The sequence below is a fragment of the Callorhinus ursinus genome, unplaced genomic scaffold (genome assembly GCF_003265705.2).
Source record: "Callorhinus ursinus isolate GAN/ISIS: 27379988/994484 unplaced genomic scaffold, GSC_fseal_2.0 scaffold19, whole genome shotgun sequence".
NCBI lineage: Eukaryota > Metazoa > Chordata > Mammalia > Carnivora > Otariidae > Callorhinus > Callorhinus ursinus.
In genome coordinates this window covers 21,570,596-21,590,817 of record NW_027397081.1, presented here as the reverse complement: position 1 = coordinate 21,590,817, position 20,222 = coordinate 21,570,596, and the positions used below count along the sequence as shown (strand labels likewise).

Below are 20,222 nucleotides of genomic sequence, written 5' to 3'. Positions count from 1 at the left end.
TTATGCGCAAACAATGAATCATGGAACACTACATCAAAAACAAATGATGTAATGTATGGTGATTAACGTAACAATAAACAATTAAAAAAAAAGAAAAAGAAAAGATTGGTTACTTTTGGAGGGTAATCAAGAGCCATAGAATGGGGGCCCCTGGGTGGCTCAGTTGTTAAGCATCTGCCTTCGACTCAGGTCAGGGTCCTGGGATCGAGCCCCACATTGGGTTCCCTGCTCTGCGGGAAGCCTGCTTCTCCCTCTCCCACTCCCCCTGCCTGTGTTCCCTCTCTCGCTGTGTCTCTCTCTGTCAAATAAATAAATAAATAAAGTCTTAAAAAAAAGAGAGCCATAGAATGGAACCACTGGATAACCAAATTGTAGATGAGCAAAGTGTCTCTTTATAAAATTATTCCTGCTAACAACTAAAAATAAGTTGGGAGATTAAATATCACCATTTTGGAATGCACACTGGTGCAGCTACTGGGAAAAACAGTATGGAAATTCCTCAAAATGTTAAAAATAGAACTATCATATGATCCAGCCATTGCACTACTAGATATTTACCCAAAGGATACAAAAATAGTAATTGAAGGGATACAGGCACCCCGATGTTTATGGCTGCATTGTCTACAATAGTCAAATTATGGATAGAGCCCAAATGTCCATCAACTTATGAAGAGATACAAAGATGTGGTATTGATATACAAAGGGAATATTATTCACCCATCAAAAAGAATGAAATCTTGCCATTTGCAATCACATGGATGGAACTAGAGAGTCATTATGCTAAGCGAAATAAGTCAGTCAGAAAAAAGACAAATACCATACGATTTCAATCATATGTGGAATTTAATAAACAAAACAAACGAACATGATGTGGGGGAGGGGGACGAGAGGGAAACCAAGAAACAGACTCTTAACTATAGAGAACAAACTGATGGTTACCGGAGGAGAGGGCACTTGTGATGTGCACCAGATGATGTACATAAGTGTTGAATCACTCAATTCTACACCTGAAACTGATATCACCCTGTAGATTAGCCAACTGGAATTTAAATAAAAACTTGAAAAAAAATCACCATTTTGAAAATCTGATGGATTATGGATCTAAATAATAAGCACAAATGTCTGCTAACATCACAAAGAAAGAGAAGCCCAGACATATTCTGTCCCTTGATTAAACAACAACGCATCACCTGTTGTCTTTCCAAAGGGATCGCATCTGAGTCTGATCAAGCCTATGGATCTGGTTTGAACTAGAAATATGAGGACATAAGAACGTATTTAACTGAACCATGAGTTTGCTGTCATCAAAATATGGCTGTGGGAAACTCTACAGATCAAACAGTCTTGATTTTTCAATAGGTAAATTTCAAGTACCTATAATTTAAAAGTCTCCAAAGCATACTAAATTAAAGAAAAACAACAACTGGGTGAGATTAAGCTATAGTTTCCTGGGATACATATTTGGGTGATAAAATCATAAAGAAACAGAAAAAAGTGATTCCTACAAAATTCAGAATAGTGGATACTTTGGAAATAAAAGAAAGGGCTGAGACTGGGATGGGCAACATGGAGAGGCTTCTGGGGGTACTGGCAAAGTTCTATTTATTTTTTTTAAGATTTTATTTATTTATTTGAGAGAGAGACACAGCAAGAGAGGGAACACAAGCAGAGGGAGTGGGAGAGGGAGAAGCAGGCTTCCTGCTGAGCAGTGAGCCTGATGTAGGGCTCGGTCCCAGGACCCTGGGATCATGACCTGAGCCCAAGGCAGACGCTTAACGACTGAGCCACCCAGGCACCCCCAAAGTTCTATTTCTTAACCTGGATGATGAAGCAGTATGCAGAGTTTCAGTTTATGGGATGACCTCAGTGAGATTGCATCATCACCATTGACCAGGAGTTGAAGAGATCACTGTTTTTTAGTTAATTATTATTAGAGGGAAAGAAATGCCCCAAATCCAGATAGTAATATGACAGTCATCAGTATCTATGACTGGCAGTGCTGGCTTACAGTTTTTTTATTCCTTTACTAAATTCAGTTAAAAATGGGCTGATATTCAGTATTGCAAATATACAGAATAGTGGCCAGAGGAGTAATTTAAAAGCTGATGGTGTTGAGAAAGTACTGTACTTGAACTATAATAGCAAGCTTTTCAAATCAATCTCTATTTTTATGTAATAGTTTCATAATGATTTTTTGATAAAATTTCAGCCTTATCCTCATTTCCTAGATCATTTTATGATGGTTAAATTCAGCTTCAGCTGAATAAGATGTTGCTCATTTAGCCTAAAAGGTATATTTGATGTGTTACTAAAATTCACTTCAAAAAAACCTTTTTCATTCTTTTTTTCTACCTGCATAACATTCCATCGTGTGGGTGTATAATAATTTATTTAGCTATTCCCAACTGGTCCATAGACTTTCTCTTCTTTCTTCCCCCAGCTTTATTGTTTGTTATATGTAACAAACAAAATTATACATATTGAAAATGTACAATGTGATAATTTGCTATCCATAAACATTGTGAAATGATCACGTAATCAGGTTAATTAGCATATCCATCACCTCACATAATTACCTTTGTGTGTGCATGCACACATGTGTGCATGTATATATATGTGGTAAGAATGCTTAAGATCTACTATTGTTTTTTTATTTATATATATTTATTGTTATGTTAATCACCATACATTACATCATTAGTTTTGGATGTAGTGTTCCATGATTCATTGTTTGTGCATAACACCCAGTCCTCCACGCAGAACGTGCCCTCCTTAATACCCATCACCAGGCTAACCCATCCCCCCACCCCCTCCCCTCTAGAACCCTCAGTTTGTTTTTCAGAGTCCATCGTCTCTCATGATTCCTCTCCCCCTCCGACTTACTCCCCTTCATTCTTCCCCTCCTGCTATAAGATCTACTATTGTTAACAATCATCACGATGCTGTACATTATTAGATCCCCAGAACATCATCTTATACCCAAAAGCTTGTACCCTTGGACCAACATCTTCATTTCTCCCACCCTGAGCCCCTCGTAACCACCATTCTAGTTTCTATTTCTATGAGTTTGACTTTTTTCTTTTTAGATTTCACATGTAAATGAGATCAGTATAAGTTGTTTTCAATCTTGCAATTATCAAGCTATAAAGAACTAGGTATATTCACCTTTTCACAGATATGCAAGGCTAACTCCACAGAATGACTTGGGTCAGATCACTAGATCTTTATAATTTTGATAACCACTGTCTAATTTTCCTCTTTACTGATGTATTTACTTACCCTCCAATAGCAATGTCTGAGAGTGTGGCTTTATTCCAACCTCACCAATTTGGGAGTGTTATCAGATTCCGATGATTGCCAATCTGTAATGTCAAAATAGTATCTGAGTTTAGTTTCAATTCACATTTCTCAAATTATAAGTAAGGCTCAGCACATTTTATATGCCTAAGAACCATTTTTATTTGTTTTTCTGTGAGCTAATGTTATCATTAACCATCTACCTTTCTTCTTGAATTGTTAATATTTTTCTAATCAATTTTTAGGATTTTGTTGTATCATAGGAAGAGTTAGTCCTCAGTCTGCATTATGAGTTGCAAATATTTTGTAACTGGTTGCTTAGCTGTTATTTGGACTTTGCTTACGATTTAGTGGTTGGTTCCCCACCCCACCCCCGGCTTCAGAAGTTTTTTAAAATGTAGCCAAACATATACAGTTTTTTATGGTTATATATTTTGAGCCATATCTTGAAAGGCATCCCCCCCAAGACTATAAAAAACCCCTCCTGTTATCTTTGACACATTAGTGTTTATATCTTTACTCCTTCTAGGTGGTCAAAGGGCCCTAGATATTGAAACTGGTTTTCATTTATTTTCTTTGTCAATCTGCACAAGTAGCACAACACTTCACTTTGAAATGTAAAAATACTTGCCACCTACAAGCATTTTGGGATCCTAGCTGGAACTCAGAGCCTCACTTTTACCTCCTTATTATAGTTTTAAAAAAATCAATCTGATAAACCTGGTTGCTCTGTAAGAACGGACTAGAAGGATGCAAGAGTGCATGTGGGAAGATTATGAGTCATTTGTTCCACAAGTATTTTGGGGGTGTTTCCTATGTTCCAAGCCTCCAGATGCTGGGGATGCAGTGGCAAATAAAACCAAGTTCTTGTTTGTTCTAGTCAAGGAATCAAACAAGTGACCAAATAGTTATGTAAGGTCAGGTGGTGAGAGTTACAATTAAAAAGTAAAGCAGGGGAAAGGATGGAGAAGGGATGTTGACATTTTCTAAAGATTTATCAGGACTGAGGGGCACATGGGTGGTTCAGTCAGTTAAGCATCTGCCTTCAGCTCACGTTATGATCTCAGGGTCCTGGGATCAAGCCCCACGTCAGGCTCCCTGCTCAGTGGGGAGTCTGCTTCTCCCCCTCCCTCAGCCTCTCCCCCTGCTTGTGCATGCGCTCTCTCAAATAAATAAATAAATAAAATATTTAAAACAGAGACAGAGATTTTTTTTAAAATTTTTTATTGTTATGTTAATCACCATACATTACATCATTAGTTTCAGATGTAGTGTTCCATGATTCATTGTTTGTGCATAACAACAAGGGCTCCACGCAGAATGTGCCCTCTTTAATACCCATCACCAGGCTAACCCATCCTCCACCCGCCTCCCTTCTAGAACCCTCAGTTTGTTTTTCAGAGTCCATTGTCTTTCATGGTTCGCCTCCCCCTCCAACTTACTCCCCTTCATTCTTCCCCTCCTGCTATCTTCTTTTTTTTTCTTAACATATATTGCATTATTTGTTTCAGAAGTGCAGATCTGTGATTCAACAGTCTTGCACAATTCACAGCGCTCACCATAGCACATACCCTCCCCAATGTCTATCACCCAGCCACCCCATCCCTCCCACCACCCACCACTCCAGCAACCCTCAGTTTGTTTCCTGAGATTAAGAATTCCTCATATCAGTGAGACATATGATACATGTCTTTCAGAGACAGAGAGATTTACCAGGACTGAGAGAGTGACATATGAGTGAGCAAGGGGATTGTGGCAAGAAATAAGAGAGAGAGAGTCGCCTTTGCTCAGATTGGGGAAGATTTTGTAGGCTGTGGGAGCAGCTTTGGATTTTCTTCAAAGTGTGAGGAAAAATCACTGGAGAGTTTTGAGCAGGAGTGCGGCATTTATGTATGATCTGTAAAAGGGCTCTCTGACTCCCTTATAGAGAATTGACTATAATAGGGCAAGAGTAGAAGCTGGCAGGCCAAAAAATAAGGTTATTGCTTGGACCAGGCAAGAGATGAAGACAGATTGGATTATAATAGTGGCAGTGGACAGAGAAAAATAAACCCATGTGAGAAGTTAGTAGGTAGAATGGAGAAGACTTGCTGTTAGATTCTCTTTGAGGATGAGGCAAAGGGATCTATAAAGAATTATTCCCAGGTTTATCGAGACTCTTAAACTCTGAAGTAGGAGTAGGTTTAGTGAATCAGAAGGATTACAATTTCATTTTGAGACAGTCTGAAATTATGGTACTTGGGAGCCTTCTGAAGTGGAAGCGTTATTTGTAGACGGGAGTCTGGAACTCAGAATAGGGGTCTGAGACAGTTGTAAAATTGCATGTCATCGACATATGGAACATACCCTAAGCTATAAGAATGGACCCAATTCTTACCCAATCTTAGTGAGTCAGAACTCAACTTGTTCCTCGCTGCTCACTTACCCAAGGCAAATTAGACAGCTAGTTCTGAATCTGACTCTCTGTCTTCAAAATCCATTCTAGAAGAGATGGTTACTAACTTCCCATCTTTTTGAACACCCAAAACCAAATGTCAGCCTTATTGAAAGTTAACCCTCGACATGATGCTCCTGGTACCACCCTCACAGCCAGGCTCTTGCCCCTTGAATGCCAAAACCACAGCTATAAGCCATAACCCTATGCCTTTCCTAGCCAGATGTCCTTTCCTGTATATGACCCCTTATGATGGAAGTTTCTGAGGCCTATCCTGGTGAAAGGGCCCATGCTGCTTCTGAAATTGTAAGCACTGCACAGGGAGTTAGTGCTTGATGGTTTCTAGGGCCTTAACAGATATGAGCTTCTTTTTTTCACAAACTTTAATATAATCCTAATACTGATCCTATGAGAGACGACAATTAGTCTCAACATCAGTAACTCACCCAAAGACACATTGTTGGCAAACAGCAGAGTCAGAATTTGAGCCTATATGTGTCACAAACTTAAGTTTGGGATTAAGGGAGGTCTTTTCCAGAATTCAGTATTGGTGCAGAGGAGTGGGTATTTTCCTATCTTTCCCCACTCTAGGAAAAATGGCTCTTTTCACTGACATCTTGCAATTGCACAGTAGTGAGCAAGAAATTTCATCCTATAAGCGAGGAGTCTCAGCAGCAAGACCAGTGCAATGTCCCCTTGAACCCCTCCCTTCACCCATACACCATCACATCCACCAAGCGGTGTCTCTCTGGGTGTGAGTTTCTAGCTCACTCATGTCTCTGCAGCCACATGACCCACTCTCTTCGCAGTGTGACAGGCTGTTTGACATCTCTGTACTTTTGACATTTCTGTTCCTTTGGGTGCCTGTCCCTACTCACCTTTTCCAGCTAACACATTGCTAGCCCTCGAAGTCCTGCTCAACCCCCCTTCTTCATGGAAACTTTCCCCGGTCAGGCAGTCAAATTTGAATGTCCCTCATCTAGATGTCTGCGGCCAACTGTGCTTGATGTCCTTTTGATCTCTTTAACTAGACTTTAACCTCTGTGAGGCCACTGATTCATGTCCTGGTTGCTTGGCATCTTCTCTTCCTGTGATATTGGCATTTGGTATATGCTTAGAAATTATTTAATTAGAATATCAATAAAAAATCAATTAGTTGACAACACCTGAGGACAAACTAGACAAATTTTACCTTTCCTCACCTTTTTCCCGAAGTCTCCCTTTCCTCCACCACAAAAGGGGTACTCCAATGGTCCCCCCACATCCAGACTACACCTGGAGTCTGAGCTTAGTCCCTGGTGCCTCAGTCTCTGTGAGACAAAGACAAATCTGAAATTATTCTGAGGAGAGTGACCAGGTTAGTGAAGAGAGATAAAAAGAACTAGATGTCCAAATCCTGTCTTGAAATACCTGAAAGATTAAAATGTAGGAGAGAAATTTGATTCTACTTGCAAAGCACAAGGCTTAGAAATTATATACATGTATATTATATATTATAGTGGAGTATGGTATATATTATATTTTAGATTATAATATAGATTATTGTTATATGTAACAATATATAAAATAATAAGATGATAAATACAATAATATATAACATAAAATATAACAATATTATATGTTACATATTATAATATATTCTATATAATAGTATAGATTATATAATTTGTACCATTGATCTTATCATTCAGGAGAATTTTTAAATAGATGCTTTGCGGAGCGGGGTGGGCACCTGGGTGGCTCAATTGGTTAAGCATCTGCCTTCAGCTCAGGTCATGATCTCAGGGTCCTGGGATCGAGCCCACATTGGGCTCCCTGCTCAGCGGGGCATCTGCTTCTTCCTCTCCCACCACTCCTCCCCTCTGTCATGCTCTCTCTCTCGCTCTCTCTCTCAAATAAATAAATAATCTAAAAAAATTAGATGCCTTAGGGATAGTGAGACAAGTTGGTGGCTTAGTCTGGGAACATTGAGGTACTATCTGTCCCTGAAATTTTATGATTATATGATTTGGATGAATAGCCCAGGGACAGATCACTGGTGGAGATCAACCAGGACTTTCCACAGAAAACTGTACATGACAAAAGTTCCAGGATGTTTGTTGTGTTTCTGCTCGGCATAATCTTTCTGGTCTGCTCAAGTAAGGGTAAGTCCTAGAGGTAGAGGGAGAGCTGGTTGTTGATTAAGAGATGGGCTGGGGAAGGGGAAATTTCCACAGTTGGTTTTTCGGCCTTTGGCAGATGTGTGTGAGATTATGACAAAGAAGACTTTTCTTTTTTTTTCCCTCCAGGTGAAATGCGGGAATATCTGAGAGGTACAACTATGTCTAATCTACAGTCCTCGGGAAACAGGTCATTTGTGACATGTTGAAGACAAAACCTCTCAATCTTCAGAGAGGGCTATAATCCATTCTTACTCTACAATCCTAGGAGTTTTATCTCTTTGCAAACTAATTTAGTCCATTTTTGGAAGAAGGAAGCTGAAATCTCTTTCTTTGCTTCCTTTTCTGCATTACTGGATGATATCATCAGGTTAAATAATGGGTCCATAGATAAATTTCATAGGAACTCTGATCTTTTGAGATCAGATACAATAATTGATTCATGTCTGTATAAGTTGTTGTTCAAAAGATTATCAAAGAAGTCAATGGTCAAAGAAAGATTAGGAACCCCTAGGCAATAATAAGTTCCTATGGAGAAACCCACAGGCCTGGAGAATCTTCAGACTCCATCCTTTAAGCACCTCTTTCTGTGTCTGGCAGAGACTACAAAGGCATGCTATGAATGTGAAAAATATCATCTTGGGTTATGCTATGACATCATGAAGACCTGTACCCTAAAGTACCAACAGTCCTGTGCTGTTGAGAACCTTTACTTCCTTACGAGAAAAGGTAAGGTGCGGTAGAGAGTGGCCAAGAAATAACCACCTGTGCATGAGTGAGTGGGTGGGTAAAGATGGGGTGGTCCTGAGGAGGGGATGGCAAAGATGGACTTTTCCTTAAGACAATATTGGGTAAAGGAAAGGTTGGTGTCTCTTATCAGTTGGGGAAATACAATCCATTCTCTGAATAGACTCAGCCTTGTAGCTCATTTGGGCTTAGCAAAAGGTTAGTGAAGCTCTGAGGAGAGGTCATGCCTGGGAACATGATAGGAGGAAATAGAGTCATTACACTTGTGTTCTCTCTCTTCCATTTCCTCAGGGCGGAGTATGTATTATTATTCCAAACTGTCATGTATGACCAATTGTGAGGACATCAACTTCTTGAGTTTTGAAAAAAGAACAGAGCTCATATGTTGCAAACATAGTAACTACTGCAACCTCCCTGAGGGAGTCTAGTTCTGCATCTTCTTGGATTGGCTCATTCTTCAAGCAACCATCCCCTTTATCTCTTCCCCCAAACCTGTACTTTGATCTTTTTTTCCAACCAATGGTAGAGAGTGAGAAAGCCAGTTGGTGAAAGTCACAAGGAGAGAGAGTGGAAGGTAGCTGAGTCTCATCAATGATGGAGGACTAGACTAGACTGAAGTTTTGCAAATCTCTGTTGCTCACATCCGGCAGTTTTGATTTCCTTATGATGGAAATAGGGTTGCCACAAATAGGGTTCGATTTGGAACTGGTTATTTATTATCTCCTATATGGTAATGCAAAGAATTGGGTCAAAATAATCCGAAACTCGCACTGAGAACTCTGTGACCATGCTTTATGTTCCTCTATATCCACTCCTCTGGTTGGAGTTGAGATTCTCTTTAGATTAGCCCTGACATCTCTTGGTGCTCTCCTTTTACCCATGGGTTATGGAGATAAAAGAGGAATAACGCTGGCTTCCCAATTTGTTGGCAACATGAGTCATATCTTTCTTTGGTAGAGCTCTTGGAGGAAGGGAATCTCAGGCAGAAAGAACCTGGACGGGCATAGGGATGAGGCATCAAGAAAATTGTAGGGGACTTACAGTTTGTGGAAACTAAGATTTGAGAGACAATTTGGTGTGGGTAAAATTGGCTTGAATTATCAGGGCCCTGGCTGGCCAGGTGGCCATCCAGCTGCAGATTGAATTAGGTGATTTAATTGGGAATGGAAACCTTGTGCAAAGATGGCCAGTACTCCTTATAAGAATGAAGGAGCAGGGGAAGAATGAAGGGGAAAATGTGAATAATAAAGCAGATGGCATGGTAGTTGAAGATAATAGAATGAACAGAGATGCCATAGGTAGTGTTATAGTTAGAAAGTGTCCCCTATAAGATGAAGTTATGAGTAAACGGATGGTGTAAGAGAGCAGAAGTTAGTAGTGGTGGGAAGAGAAGCCAGCAGACACTGAGCGAAGTAAATAGGCAGAGATAAATGGAGTAGCACTGATGATGGAGTGTGGCCAAGGTGGTGAAGCTTCCTTGGGTACAGAATAACTCTGGCATTTCTCTCCTTATGAGGCACACTGAAGTTCCTGGTCCTGGATTTCCATGAGCTTTTTCCTCCCTCATTAGGCCACATAAAATTTTTAACAGTAAACCAACCACCCCTCTACTTGAGTAATTTGGTGTGCTCTGTCTGCGTCTGAGAATATGATCCTTTCTGAGGAATTCTCACTTGGGATTTTTTATGGAGCCAGGATGAAGAAAGACACGAAGACAACCTTTTGAAAATGGACAAGCAGATTGGAAAAGGCAATGTACCATGGATATTTTGAGTTAGGGAAACAACATGTTTTTATTCCTAGTTGTGTATGGGCTCACTCATCCATTGAATCATTGGGGATGGGAGACATCAGTCTAGGGGAAAAAAGAGAGAGATCATTGTTTTGCATTGGGTCTCAAAACAGACTTTAAAAATATTTGTGAATCAGTGTTTGGACAAAGCTTGGCTTTGTTGAATGAAAAGAGGGTTCTAGTTATAAAATCTTTCCTCGATGGTCCAAGAGTAAATGTTGGCATTCTCAGCATCAGAGCACTGAATTTTTTTTTTAATGTAGTGAATGATTTTCATTTCGTTTTGGTATCCAGCCCAAATTCTCCTAGCTGATCAGTGCTTCTGCCATCCAGCTGCATTGATAGTTGGCTTATGGTATCTCATAGCTATTTACTACTCTGTAGATTTGCCCTCTGCCAAATGGGAGCTGCCTTGCCCAGATGTTAAGCTCCCAACATGAGCAAAGACCTCAGCCAATAAACGGCTGACTCCTTGCATCAAGATGGGACTAAGTTTGTGGCGCATTTTGTGTTTCAGAGCTTTTCCATGATATTTGGCTAAAGCCCATCTCCAGCTGAGACCATGTTCTTGTTAACATTTTCTCCCTGACCTCTTTTGCTTCCGTTCCCACCCCCTTAAAATTGTAAGCTGAGAAGACCAAATGTTTTCCACCATCACTAGGAATGGAGCTCTAAAACAAGATAAGTTAGGTTAGAAAATGAAGGTATATTTTGACACCTAAGAGTGACAGTGTGTACAGGTGTGTCAATGCACTCCTCCTCGTGAATGAGGAGAATCTTTCTTATTGGGTTTCCTTACTGCCTAGATAAAAGTGCTCTAAGCTTGGAGATTTTCTTTTGGCTCACCCCATCTTGGGATTTTCTTCTTAGTTCCATTTTCCAACTTGAACAAATGAACACAATAAGACCTAGGTGAAAATTTCTTTATCCACATGATATGACCCCCAAGTATCACTCCTCTGATACACACATGCTCTTCTTCCATATCTGCACATAGTGATGCAGGAGAATTTTCTTCACATGTCTTTTATTTTTTTAAAAAGATTTTATTTATTTATTTGACAGAGACACAGCGAGAGAGGGAACACAAGCAGGGGGAGTGGAAGAGGGAGAAGCAGGCTTCCTGCTGAGCAGGGAGCCCGATGCAGGGCTCGATCCCAGGACCCTGGGATCATGATCTGAAGCTGAAGGCAGATGCTTAACGACTGGGCCACCTAGGAACTGCTTTGCATATCTTTTAAAAGGCGGTAATTTGACTACTAATCTAAGTGTTAGCTTATGTGTTAACTGGTAAATAATTCATACAACCTTACATATTAGACCAAAATAAATTTCACATGTATTAAAGATTTAAACATAATAAACAAAAAACCTTACTTTTAAGTACTGTCATGACTATTATTGTTTGACCTCTTAGAGTGTGCTAGACACATGTTAAGTACTTTTCATGTATGATCTCATTTAATCTCCACAGCTCCCTATGAAGTAGCTATTATTGAAAGACAATTTAATAGAGGAGAAACCTGAAGAACAGATTGGTTTCCCAGATGCTAACTGGATAAGTTGACAAGTCTGGACAAGTCTAGTAATTTGACAAGTGTCACATGGTTTTCCAGTTATTATTGCTGAATAAAAATATTATTGTATTGACTGGTACTATGGTCACAGTTCAGAAAGTAGAGTGGGGATAACTTGTCTTTGCTCCATGATGTCTGGGACCTCAACTGGGAAGACTCAGAGTGTGGAGGTGATTCAAGAACTGGAGACTGGAATCATATTGAGGTGTCTTCACTCACATGTCTTTATAGTTGATGCTGGTATAAGTTGTGACGTCACTGGGGGCTGGTGGTCAGAATACCTCCATATGGACCCTTCATGTTTCTTGGGCCTCTTCACAGCATGGAGCCTCCAGACTTCTTAAACAGAAGCTTAGGTCTCTAAAGGCAAGTGTGTATTCTAACAAAGTGGAAATTGCATCACATTTTATGGGCTAGCTTTGGAAATCATGCATCATTACTTCCGATACAGTCTATTGCTTACAAGTGAGTCACAAGCCTGGCCAAGTTCCACTTTTTGATGGGAGCATAGCAAAGTTATAGAAGAGCCTGTGGTATGGGAGAAATTGTTGCAGCCATCTTTGGAAAATACAGTTTGTTACAACTAGTTAATGGCGCAGCTGATGTTGGATCCAATATCTACATAATCCCAAAGTGCTCTCTTATTCTAAGCTCATTACTATATTAAAAATATTTATAAATATTCATATAATCTAGTGACAGAGAAGCTTTTCTAATCAGAACATCAATCACAAAACAGGACAAGTTTGATAGATTTGACCACATACAGAAGTGTGTGTGTGGGTGGGTGTGGGTGTGTATGTACACATGCACATACATCAAAGGGCCAATCAGGAACAACTGGCAACGTCTAGAGCCCATAATTCCTTAAATTGACATGGTGAAGATTTATCAATCATATATATATGTGTGTGTGTATGTGTGAGTCACTATATATATATAAATGGAATATTATTCAGCCATAAAAAAGAATGAAACCTTGCCATTTACAACAACATGGATGGAACCTGAGGGCATTATGCTAAGTGAAATAAGTCAGACAGAGAGAAAGACAAATACCACATGATCTCACATATATGTGGAATCTAAAATCAAAACAAAGAAAACCCACAAAAACAACAAAACAAGCTCATAGATGCAAAGAACAAGAAAGCAGATTGGTGGTTGCCAGAAGTAGAGGGTACGGGATGGATGAAACGGGTGAAGGGAATCAAAAGCTACAAACTTCCAGTTACAAAATAAGTAACTCACGGAGATCTAATGTACAGCATGGTGACTGCAGTTAATGATACTGTTTTGCATATTTGAAAGTTGCTAAGCGAGTAAATCCTAAAGGTTCTCATTACAAGAAAAAAATTGTGTATGTGGTGATGGATATTAATTAGACTTATTGTAGTGATCATTTCACAATATATACAAATATCGAATCATGATGTTTTACACCTGAAACTAGTATAACTTTGTATGTCAATTATACCTCAATTAAAAACAAATCACAAGAAAATAATTTTAATTTGAGGGGAAAGAATGAGACAAGATAAAAAAAATACACGTGAGGAAACAAGCTTTATGGCAGTGTTGGTAATAAAAGTCAAAAAGTAGAAATAATCAGGATTGCCTAAATCAAATATGATACAGCCATATACTGAAATACCATGCATCCTTAGAAGTGATATAATATCAATACAAATTTTGTTTTGTTTTGTTTTTTAATTTGAGAGAGAGAGAGAGCACAGAGGGAGAGTGAGGGAGAAGTTGACTCCCTGCCGAGCAGAGAGCCCAATGCAGGGCTTGATCCCAGGACCCGGAGATCATGACCAGAGCCAAAGGCCCCCAGGTGCCCCTCAATACAAATTTATTGATTTGAAAACATGTTAGAATATGTTCAGTAAAAAAAAGGTTTTAAAATAGTTGAGTTTAATCCCATTTTCATTTAAAATCTATCTACCTACCTCTCTCTCAATCAACTTTTTTTAATTCATCAAATTTTAATAGTGGAAAATTGTACATTTTTAATGCATCATCTATTTAATGTAATGTAGTTTTAAGCATTGAGTGATACACTTTTCTAGCATAAGTTTATTTTCTTTTCCTATGAAAGTAAAGCCGTGGAGAAAGTTTCAGCGAATCAATATAAAAAGACCTTAGAGCAACCCAGATGGTGGAATTAACAGACAAGGAATTTAAATTACTATTATATTCTCAAGAACTTATAGCAAAAGAGAGACATGAATGAACAGTAGGGAATCTCAACAGAGGGGTGAAAAAATATAATAAGGAACCATTTGACCAAAAATTCCTATAATAGTAATATGATAGGTACTCTACATTTTTGTCCTTCCTTCTTTTTTCTTTTCTTTTCTTTTCTTTTCTTTTTTTAATGGGCTGTGTGCCCCCCTGCTCATACCAATTCTAGAGGGGATAGAAACAGGAGGGCAGCAGGTGCAGGAAGAAGCAACGTGCTCAGGAGCTGGTCCGTCTGAACACACAGGCGGACTCCCTGGGAGCCCTCCCAGGGTTCTGACATTTCAGGGCAGTCTGTGTGTGTCTTGCCCCCCAAAACAGAAGCTTGATTTTTATTTTAAAAATTAAATAAAGGATATAAATAATTTAAATAGGAATACACCATATTATTCAGTGAATCAGAGACAACAAAGTAGAAGATTGTTTAGCTTTCTTTTCAGTTATGATACTGCTGGTAATCTGCTAGGCTTGGTAAAAACAGATAATAAAATCATCACTCATGTCACAAGCATAGCAAAGGTACCGATGAAAGACCAGTCAATAATACAAAACTCTGGAACTACCAAAATTTCTCCTCAGTTCCATTTATCATTGTATAGGTATGTATAAAGCCAACTCACACCAACTTCAGTATCATTTTTATTGCTCTAGGAACCAGATAATAATTTAAAGTATTTTGAGCACTTTCCAAGTGCTTAGCAATGTACATACATCTCATCTCAACCTTCTAAAACACAGATGGGTATTTTCATCGTCTTTACTACCCAGATGCAGAAACTGAGTCTTATAGATATAGAAGTTTTCTTTCTTTTTTTTTTTTTTTAAGATTTTACTTATTTATTTGAAAGAGAGAGAGAACACAAGTGGGAGGGAGGGGCAGAGGGAGAGGGAGAAGCAGACTCCTCACTGAGCAGGGAGCCCAAGGCAGGGTTCAATCCCAGGACCCCAGGATCATGACCTGAGCCAAAGGCAGATGCTTAACCCACTGAGCCACCCAGGTGCCCCCAGATATTGAAGTTTTCTAAGGAAAAAAAACAATTCGCAAAGGCACTGCCAGAATGCATTCAATATCTGTCTGACCTAGATTCCCTGTTATTAACAATTCCACTAAATTGCCCAGTAACCCAGAAAATTAGATATTCATTCTTGAACTGGGAAGCATGAATATAGCTTGGGAAGCTATACTGATTGCTTCCCAATCTTGAATTGGGAAGCATGAACAAAGCTCTTATAAGAGACAACTACTTTGATTTTCCAGACAAGGAATATGTGAAATGTTCTTGACAAACTACTGAGGTTAAAGTGACATTTCTTTGGTATTGATCAGAAGCAATCATGATAAACAGATCAGTAGCTGGATTATGTAGTTTCCTTTCACTTGACAAATATTTTATAAAGTGGGAATTGAATAGTGAGTTATAACTTATGAGAATATAGCATTGCAAAAAAATATTATTTCACAGTACTCAAAACCTACAAGTTATATATGAATTATTTTCCTTTCGAAATTTTGGAGCAACAAATGGCAAATTAACACATAGCATGTTCAATGAATGCTCTTGAATTTTATGGCATATTCTCTTTGTTTTGAAGATTCTATTTACTTATTTATTTGAGAGTGAGAGAGCAGAGCGAGAGAGAGAGCACGAGCTGGGGGTGGGGGTGAGGGCAGAGGGAGAGGGAAAAGCAGATTCCCCTCTGAGCAGGGAGTCCAATGTGGGGCTTGATCCCAGGACCCTGGCATCATGACCTGAGCTGAAGGCAGATGTTTAACTGACTGAGCCACCCAGGCATCCCAAGTTTTATGGAAAATTCTCTTTGCCAAACTCTAGTCAGTGGTGTGGACATTAAACAAGATAGAGACAGGCAAATACCAAATTTGACTATTTGGGTTTTTTAAAGATTTTATTTATTTATTTGACAGAGAGAGACACAGTGAGAGAGGGACCACAAGCAGGGGGAGTGGGAGAGGGAAAAGCAGGCTTCCCTCTGAGCAGGGAGCCCAATGCAGGGCTCGATCCCAGGACCCTGAGATCATGACCTGAGCTGAAAGCAGACACTTAGGCTGAGCCACTCAGATGCCCCAAAATTTGACTATTGGTAATAGACAATTTTAAAAACAAGAATTTCATTGTTCTAGATTTTACAAGTCAGTCTCATCTCCACATATAAAATAATAAAGATTCTTATAACCAACCCTACCTATGTTAGTAAATTATGGAATTAGATTTTAGTGAGAGGTTAGGAAGAAATTAGAAAAACAAACTGATATATTCTAAATATTAATGAGGATTCTTTCCAAAAAATACTTATTGAGTACTTGAATAAAACCAGGCACTAAAACTCACAGGAAATCAGAGTTAAATTGTAACTGAAAGATAATCCAGTTTAATTACCTACCTGTGCAACCTATTTCATGTTTTTACAGATCTATTATTTAAGACTTCATGTTTACTTTTGGCTTTCGGCTCAGGGAGACAAAGGTGCAACTTTCTTCAGTCTTCCCGAAGCCGGGTTCATCCGACACCAGCCACCTCCACCATGCCGCCTCAGTTCGACCCCAACAAGATCAAAGTTGTGTACCTGAGGTGCACCGGTGGCGAAGTCAGTGCCACGTCTGCCCTGGCCCCGAAGATCGGCCCGCTGGGTCTGTCTCCAAAAAAGGTTGGTGATTACATCGCCAAGGCAACCAGTGATTGGAAGGGTCTAAGGATTACGGTGAAACTGACCATTCAGAACAGACAGGCATGGATTGAAGTGGTACCTTCTGCCTCTGCCCTGATTATCAAAGCCCTCAAGGAACCACCAAGAGACAGAAAGAAGCAGAAAAACATTAAGCACAGTAGAAATATTACTTTTGATGAGATTGTCAATATTGCCTGACAGATGCGACACCGATCTTTAGCCAGAGCACTCTCTGTAACCGTTAAAGAAATACTGGGGACTGCCCAGGCTGTGGGCTGCAATGTTGACGGCCACCACCCTCATGACATCAACAGTGGTGCCGTGGAATGCCCAGCTAGTTAACTACAAAGGAAAATGTTTCAATAAAGGATCATTTGACAACCAAAAAAAAAAAAAGACTTCGTGTTTAATATTCCATTGTACATATATACCACATCTTCTTTATCCATTCATCTGTTGATGGACATCTTGGCTCTTTCCATAGCTTGGCTATTGTGGACATTGCTGCTATAAACATTGGAGTGCACATACCCCTTTGGATCACTACATTTGTATCTTTGGGGTAAATACCCAGTAATGCAATTGCTGGGTCGTAGGGTAGCTGTACTTGCAACTTTTTGAGGAACCTCCAAAAACGGAATTTGCCATTTGCAATGATGTGGATGGAACTAGAGGGTATTATGCTAGGCAAAATAAGTCAATCAGAGAAAAACATGTATCATATGACCTCACTGATATGAGGAATTCTTAATCTCAGGAAACAAACTGAGGGCTGCTGGAGTGGTGGGGGGTGGGAGGGATGGGGTGGCTGGGTGATAGAACTTGGGGAGGGTATGTGCTATGGTGAGTGCTGTGAATTGTGTAAGACTGTTGAATCACAGATCTGTACCTCTGAAACAAATAATACCTTATATGTGATAAAAAAAAAAAAAGAAGAAGAAGATAATAGGAAGGAAAAAATGAAGGGGGGAAATCGGAGAGCGAGACGAACCATGAGAGACTATGGACTCTGAGAAACAAACTGAAGGTTCTAGAGGGGAGGGGGGTGGGGGGATGGGTTAGCCTGGTGATGGGTATTAAAGAGGGCACATTCTGCGTGGAGCACTGGGTGTTATGCACAAACAATGAATCATGGAACACTACATCAAAAACTAATGATGCAATGTATGGTGATTAACATAACAATAAAAAATTATTTAAAAATAAAAAAATAAAGAGGGCACGTATTGAATGGAGCAGTGGGTGTTATATGCAAACAATGAATCATGGAACACTACATCAAAAACTAATGATGTATGTATGGTGATTAATATAACAAAATTAAATTAAAAAAAAGACTTCATGTTTATATTGAATATTTTACCTTCTCATCAATGAAGCTATAAAGTTAACTGAACTGGCAAACAAAATGTTATTCTTTCTTCCTCCTTTCAAAAGCTTGTCCTGAGAAGCTCTTCCAGAATGGTAGAGTAAGAACCACCAATAGGGTGCTTCTCCATGAAAGCAGTGAGAACACTAGCAAAAATGGCCGAAATCAACTTTTTTCAAACTGTGGATATTAACCACAGGCTTGCAACACTCTGAGAAGTTTATTTTAGAAAGACTTTCGGTAAGAACAGTGAGCTTTGTGGCTTTTTAAAAAGTTTTTATTTAAATTCCCAGTTAACATACAGTGTTAAAATTAATTTCAGGTGTACAATATAGTGATTCAACACTTCCCTACAACACCCAGTGCTCATCACAACAAGTGCCCTCCTTTATCCCTAACACCTATTTTCCCCCATCCCCCCCACCCACCTCCCCTCTGGTAACCATCAGTTTGTTTTCTATAGTGAAGAGACTGTCTCTTGGTTTGCCTCCCTCTCTCTCTATTTTCCCCCTTTTGCTCATTTGTTTTGTTTCTTAAAGTCCACATACAAGTGAAATCATATGGCATTTGTCTTTCCTGACTGACTTATTTTATGAAGCATAGTACTCTCTAGCTCCATCCACGTTGCTGCAAATGGCAAGATTTCATTCTTTTTTATGACTAATATTCCATATATTCTTTATACATTCATCAGTCAAAGGACACTTGGGCTGTTTCCACATCTTGGCTATTATAGATAATGCTGCTATAAACATTCGAGGTTCATGGATCCCTTTGAATTCGTATTTTTGTATTCTTTGGTTAAATACCTTACTAGGTATTTAGTAGAGCAATTGCTGGATCACAGGGTAGTTCTATTTTCAACATTTTGAGGAACCTCCATCCTGTTTTCCAGAGTGGCTGCACCAGTTTGTATTCCCACCAGCAGTGCAAGAGGGTTCCCATTTCTCTGCATCCTCACCAACACCTGTTGTTTCTTGTGTCGTTGGTTTTAGCCATTCTGACAGGTGTAAGGTGACATCTCATTGTAGTTTTGATTTGCATTTCCCTGATGATGCATGATGTTGAGCATCTTTTCATGTGTCTGCTGGCCATCTGTATATCTTCTTTGGAAAAATGTCTATTCATGTCTTCTGCCCATTTTTAAATTAGATTATTCATTTTTTGGGTGTTGAGTTTTATAAGTTCTTTATATAGTTTGGATACTAACTCTTTATCAGATATGTCATTTGCAAATATCTTCTCCCATTCAGTAGGTTGCCTTTTAGTTTTGTTGATTGCTTCTTCACTGTGCAGAAGCTTTTTATTTTGATGTAGTCCCAATAGTTTATTTTTGTTTTTGTTTCCCTTGCCTCAGGAGACATATCTAGAAAGAAATTGCTATGGCCCATGTCCAAGAAATTACCGCCTGTGTTCTTTTCTGGGATTTTTATGGTTTCACGTCTCCCATTTAGATCTTTAATCCATATTGAATATCTTTTTGTGTATGGTGTAAGAAAGTGGTCCAGTTTCATTCTTTTGCATGTGGCTGTCCAGTGTTCCCAACACCATTTGTTGAAGAGACAGTCTTTTTCCCATTGGATAGTCTTTCCTGCTTAGTAGAAGCCTAATTGACCATATAGTTGTGGGTTCATTTCTGGGTTTTCTATTCTGTTCTGTTGATCTATGTGTCTATTTTTGTGCCAGTACCATATTGTTTTGATTGCTACATGTTTTAAATAGGACTTGATGTCCAGAATTTTGATGTGTCCAACTTTGCTTTTCTTTTTCAAGGTTTCATTGGCTATTTGGGGGGTCTTTTGTGGTTCCATACAAATTATAGGATTGTTTGTTCTAGTTCTGTGAAAAATGCTACTAAGATGCATTAAAAGTGTAGATTGCTTTGGGTAGTATAGACATTTTAACAATATTTGTTCTT

At 39.2% G+C, this 20,222-nt stretch overlaps 1 protein-coding gene across 1 annotated transcript in view; it reads left to right on the top strand.

Annotated features, from left to right (window-relative positions):
• The window catches only part of LOC112840249 (uncharacterized), a 52,836-nt gene extending 35,513 nt beyond the window's left edge, over positions 1-17,323 (top strand). The window contains exon 4 of the mRNA XM_073903940.1: positions 16,679-17,323. Within this exon, the coding sequence (XP_073760041.1) occupies positions 16,679-17,133 (455 nt within the window). The 3' untranslated portion in view covers positions 17,134-17,323. The remainder of the gene's footprint in view (positions 1-16,678) is intronic.
• The last annotated feature ends 2,899 nt before the right edge of the window (positions 17,324-20,222 follow it).